We start from the raw sequence: 6151 nt of genomic DNA, 5'->3' as shown, positions 1-6151 counted from the left end.
TTGATAGTAGCAAGAATTCGAAGTATGGAGCAACAATATAAAAGCATCCGGGAGTAATTACTTCGTTAGATAATGTCAAGCGAAACTGTTATAATAGTATTGATTATTCCTGGAAGAAAGTAATCTCAAGATAAATAAGAGATATCAAATAATATCAATGTGTCTTTCTTACAAAATCGGATTAACATTTGTATAAACTAAGTTACTTGTACAAACCTATATTTGTGTAAATGGATTTTGAAAATGTATAGTTGCACAAACGTGAATACTAAAATAAAAATGCAGCGTCTATGTCCAGTTTCAACTTTTCAAGTGTAATAATTTGGAACAGGGTGTACCTACAACAATTTGGTGGTTCGGTAATACTCCAATAAGAATAATTACTAGGTATTACTATGTAGGTAAATTGTTAAATTTAGATAATGTTTTGCTCTTCCTTTTTATGTTCGAAACCCCGTCTTCCCGAATGGTTGATGATAAAATTATAATGTACACTTGTTAAGTTTTCCCTGTTAAATTAAGGTTTAATGCTTCGTATAATTCGGCTACAAGAACGAATTGCGCAAAAAAGCAACAATATGCTCCTGATACGACTGATATGAAAAACTGCAAGAAATATGAAATTTCCCGTGTGATTAAATCTTGAAGCTGAAATATATAAGTCATGATTGTTCTATTTAATGTCCATTTTGTTTTTACTGTAGAATGTATGGTTATACGACGGCCCGTGCAGTAGCGAAGTTTACACTGAGATGTCTATGATAACTCTACCTTCTTAATCATTATTTAACTATTCATGTTTTTGGTAATTTATTCTTTAATCTACTACGACTATACAATTTTTCTATAGGAAGACATAACTTAGTAGCTATAATGAAAATAATCACAATATGAAGCCTACACTACAAATAGGTGCAGCGCGCACAGCGTAAACTTCGCTAGTCTGAGCCCGGGCTTAGTCGTATAAAAAGTAAGCGTAATATTAACGTAGTTGTAAGCATCCATGAGAGAAAGTAATTTTAATTTAGATATAATGCCTAAAGGCACGATAGAATCTGTTAAAATGTTGACATAATAAAATAATAAAAAAAAATCGATTTTTCTCACTATGCGACGATCAGTGTCAAAATTCCTACACTTTTTAAATTTTGACGATAGCCGCCGCATAGTTCTAAAATCAAGCTACTTCGAAACTGTATACTTATCTACTAATAATATTTTTGTCTTTTCTGCTGTATAAATCTACTAAATTACCTAATTCAATTCATAAACTTTTACACATTCGCCATAGACACATGCGTTTAAAAATAATTCCCGCCTATAATTGTTTAAACTGGCTTGTAATAATTTTTCATGCATGTTAGGTACTTCGTAGACTTTTGATAGAAGCAATTAGTAGAATTACTAACTAAAATGTTTACTATTCATAACTTATTGTATTTACACTATACAACTTTCTGAACTCTATTCTACATTTCGTAAGCTTGTTTTAGGGACTTTGAACTTTACTGCACTTGCTTATAGGGCACAGATTTTTACACTAGGCCTAACTTGATACAATTTTGTTCAGTCTAGTCTAATGTAACTCAGAATAAAATTTCCAAACAGTTGTTTGTAGTTCCTTAGTGGTTAGTTACTAAATAGTCATTTATCTGAATACTACATTTTATTTGTCTAGGAAGTTAGTACTTGCTTCACTATGTGCCAAATTAGTGCATAAAGCTTTGACAGTTGTAAACCAGTATTGTATACCTTTGCCATCATTGTAAAAAAGTTATATAATTTTTTTTTGAAAATGATGGCAAAGGAAACTAGTTTTCAAAAGGCCTATAGAATAAAAAAGTTAATAAACAAAATATTATAACACAAAATTGTTATGTTATTGTTAAAATTAGATGATTTATAAAAAGTGGTATGTTTGTGTTAGAACGGGTAGAATATTCAATGTTTATTATTAATTAATCAAAGGCTGTGAATTGTTAACTGTTATATAGAACAGATATGCTTGGCAATATTTTTAGTTAAATAAAGTGTACAAAATATTATTGCTGCTTTTAATACAATGTCACCTTTTCCCTCATTAAAGTTTAGGCTAAATCCCAGCAGAATTGAATTTGAATTCCATCAAATCCAATTTAGCCAATGTCAAATCATACTTCTAAATTCCCATCTGAAGTAAGCCACCTGAACCTACAAAGCACTGAAACACTTAAGTTATAGCGTAATGTTTGATTAATACAAAGTAGTAAAAAATCTCTTATCAGTGGGTAGTGTGCTGTGTGAGCTAGAGTAAAGTGAGTGCCTTACAACTATCAAATAAGATGTATAGTGATACTTCGTCTAAATCCTTGATACTGGATATATTTTAACTAAATGAATTATGCTGATTAATATTTAATCAGATCAAGTTAAGTCAATTCTACAAATGAAACTCCAACTTGAAATAATCTGATTTATTATAGAGATACTTAGAATTAGCCTTACAATACAAAACTTTCACTCAGTCCATCTGTGTTTACAACTCGTGCACACGTAGTACAGTCTCATCTCTTCTTCAGCACGTCTTGTTTGCCCCTGGAAGAACACGGCTTCTCTGTTGTTGCATTTAGGGCACATGTGATCTTTAGTGCGAGGTAAAGTTGGATCACTCACTACATCAGGGTTTATATGAGTTAGCTCGTCGACTTCGTGCATAATTTTGTTGACGTACACGCAGTTTGAGTCGGCTAATTGTTTGTAATCACAATTTCTGCAAGCGTACAGCAGAACTTTGTTGTTTTTGTCCTCCCGCGGATACAACATGTTGTTGCATTCTTGACAGAATTGAATGCCCACGTATCCCGGGCCACCATCCTTTCTTGCTAAGTTTAGTGTCATCTTCGACCAATAGATTCTAAATTGTTACTTTTAATACAATTATACTCAGAGCAACGGGAATGTTTCTAGAAAAATAGTATATCAGCGTCCACCACAGACAATGCCATTGACATTAATGACAATGACATGTCATGTCATGCATAATGACAGTGACAGCAAATGAATGAATGATTTAAAATTCTGTGTACCTTTAAAAATTTACCTGTTGTGATTATGTTCATCTTAATTTAAGTATTTTTTCACTTAAAATGTGAACTTTAATTTAATTAAGTAAGTTTGATGAAATCGCAGAAAGCTTTTGGTTTTTTTCTTAGTATATCTTTTATATTTCAGTGTATCTTTATGGCAAGTTTGATAAATGGCAACCCTATATTCGCGTTGTTATGTTGGCACCAGTGATGATTTGAAGCCGGTGGTTGGCTGTCTAGCTTGATAATTTCTTTTCCCATCCGTAGCCGATTGGTGTCGTGCTATCCAAATGGGTAAGGAATAGTTTTGTGCAGTTTTTGTTATGGTTTATTTATTATTTTTGTTTTAAAATTATGTGTATCAGTGCTATTACTACGCACGCGATGTAGGAGTGAATATTGCAAATATAATATCCCAAAAAAGTTATAACTTATACGTGCATGCATAGGTGTCGGCCATGGCGCAGACATGTTTTTCTCGTGGTGTAAAACTAATCCGTTTCCATCTCTTTGCCGTCGCGTTAATTATAAGGTGCAATCTAAGTTTCACCATTCACGATATTCAGTTTAAACTATGGTGTGTCGATTTCTGTGTTGTGCGTTGTAAACACAAGTGATAACCGGCAGCGTCGCTATTTCAGGTAAACCCCGTGGTATCCGCACGGCGCGGAAGCACGTGAACCATCGTCGTGAACAACGATGGGCTGACAAAGATTACAAGAAAGCCCACATGGGTACGAGGTGGAAGGCTAATCCCTTCGGTGGTGCATCTCACGCTAAGGGCATCGTCCTGGAGAAAGTGTAAGTACGTCTGTCGAACTGTACTAAGAATGGCCTGGGTGAGTCCATGGATGTTTGTGTGATCAGCAGTAGTGTTTGTCGTATACGTTTTGGCGCATTTGCATGTAAGAAGATGTCGGAAGAACGAAGAGGCGGCACTCGGCGTCGCGCCCTCACGCATTATTATTGCCTGTGAATGTGTTTCCACTACAATCACAGGATAATACTGCGAGAGGTTAAGACGCATTCTTCAGGAAGACAGAAGACAAGAGCGAAAACTGGTACAAATATTGCAATGTACTTGTAACATGGCATTTTTATTGACTCTGCAAGTGCTTGACTACGAAATGAAGCATGTCCTAACAGTTAACTATACTGGTTTAGGCTACTAATTTGTTGTTACTAGCACTTAACAAGATCGTATATGCATTTTTCCAGTGCATTATATCCTTAATCAGTTAGTTTTACTGCTAAATAGCGCGTAACATGAGATGTAAATACCACATGGGTCATTGAACTATGAATGAGGTTATACACATGCATGTGTGTGGTGTTTACACTTGCGCACCGTTATTTTACTAGTTTTGCGCCATTTTATTGTTAAAAGAGATGTAACATCGACAACATAAATTCTGCTTCCTACAAGTGTATGAATTTGATACTCAAATGGTTTACTCATTTATAAAACATGTTGTTAAATTATTCAATGAGAAGGGCCCTAGCAATGAGTCATGTTTCCCTCCAACATGGGGGTCTTAGCTTTATTGATTTTCAATTTACTATTACTAGCTCTGCTACTAGTATATTGTATTAGTACCTTGTTTGTGATAACTAAGTCTCTGAAACATTATTATGCGTAATGCATCATTGACTATGAAGTGATGCTGTAACAGTTCCCTGACTATTAGTTTCACTAGATGTATCATGTGTTCACATGTTGCCTTCCATACATTTTGAATATCAATCTTGATGATGATTTTGTTTCCACAGTGGTGTTGAAGCTAAGCAGCCCAACTCTGCCATCCGCAAGTGCGTGCGTGTGCAGTTGATCAAGAATGGCAAGAAGGTGACAGCGTTCGTGCCCCGGGACGGTTGTCTGAACCACATTGAAGAGAACGACGAAGTACTAGTAGCAGGTTTCGGTCGTAAAGGTCACGCCGTCGGTGATATTCCCGGAGTCAGATTCAAGGTGAGATGATGATTTTGAATTTTAGTTTAGTAAAGTCATCAATGTCTGATTTACTTTGATAAAGTTTTCTGTGACATCTAAAACAATGGTTTCAAGGATTCAAATTTTATCAACAACTTTCTTGCAAGTTTCGAATTTGAAATAACTGTTTTCTTGTAATAGGAAATAAAATGTTAACCTAAGTCTCAACTAACAACTTCTTATCTGTAAGCGTTCAGCAATTAAGTTTTGACTAAGTGTGAATCATCATTATTAACTTGTGTGTTTGTTCCGCAGGTCGTCAAGGTGGCCAATGTATCTCTCCTAGCCTTATACAAAGAGAAGAAGGAGAGGCCACGATCATAAGCGTGATCTACACTGTGATAAGGTGAATACACTTAATAATTTTATAATATTCATATCCCCATAAAATATGACTGATCCCAAGGATTTTCTTGATTGATGTCTTTATGGCAAACTCAGTCTTCTATGTTTTTTATTTTGATTGTAAATGATGTAATTAAAATTTTATTTGCTACTGCTGAATGCCATGACGTAATTCACTAACTGATAACACTCCACGAATAAATGTAATGTAAGGAAAATAAGACATTGTAATAATAGTAACATTTTTGTTTCAGTGACCTGCTGCTGCAAAGCTGTGTTGTTTATAAGTGTACATTTTAAAAAATGATAAAATCAAGTACAAAATAAACAGTGTACGCCAACATGACATCTTTTATTCCAAATCCTTAATACCTCACAGATTCTCTTCGGAGCTCGCTTCAGAGCCTGAGTTAAAAATTAAAATCAAACGTTATTCATAACTCCTGCCTACTTGATGGCGTGCAGTCTTCGTATTAGTAGCGCCGACTCAAAAGCTCTCACTATTTGGGACGTGGTGGGCTATCATAGATTTTTACTACTCGTAGTAGATCATGAAAAAGCGCGAGAATTAAATTAATACGAGTGCAGGCTACGTGACTTGAGCCTCGTAGTAGACGCGCATAGTCGTTGAATCACGGTAACCATGTGTCACTGAAAGTCACCCCTCCCAAACGAGTCTCATTGTATCATATTAATTTTTAATGATATTGAGAGCTTGAAAGTTTGCTTATGACCACAAATCAACTTGCTT

The 6151-nt window shown here is 35.0% G+C and overlaps 2 protein-coding genes across 2 annotated transcripts; one reads left to right on the top strand and one right to left on the bottom strand.

The window, feature by feature from the left end:
* Positions 1 to 2438: 2438 nt before the first annotated feature.
* Positions 2439 to 2983, bottom strand: Polr2I (RNA polymerase II subunit RpII15). Its single transcript, XM_076123219.1, has one exon. The coding sequence runs from the start codon at positions 2875 to 2877 to the stop codon at positions 2497 to 2499; it is 381 nt and encodes a 126-aa protein (XP_075979334.1). The 5' UTR covers positions 2878 to 2983; the 3' UTR covers positions 2439 to 2496.
* Positions 2984 to 3230: 247 nt separating this feature from the next.
* On the top strand, positions 3231 to 5741 carry RpS23 (ribosomal protein S23). The gene is made up of 5 exons (XM_076133290.1): positions 3231 to 3359; positions 3707 to 3866; positions 4836 to 5034; positions 5311 to 5401; positions 5655 to 5741. Exons 1-4 carry the CDS (start codon positions 3356 to 3358, stop codon positions 5377 to 5379), a joined length of 432 nt encoding a protein of 143 aa, XP_075989405.1. The 5' UTR covers positions 3231 to 3355; the 3' UTR covers positions 5380 to 5401; positions 5655 to 5741.
* Positions 5742 to 6151: the final 410 nt, after the last annotated feature.

Source organism: Anticarsia gemmatalis, chromosome 2 (assembly GCF_050436995.1).
Source record: "Anticarsia gemmatalis isolate Benzon Research Colony breed Stoneville strain chromosome 2, ilAntGemm2 primary, whole genome shotgun sequence".
In the NCBI taxonomy this organism is placed as follows: Eukaryota; Metazoa; Arthropoda; class Insecta; order Lepidoptera; family Erebidae; genus Anticarsia; species Anticarsia gemmatalis.
The sequence above is the reverse complement of the archived record's forward strand: the minus strand, read 5'-3'. Positions and strand labels throughout refer to the sequence as shown.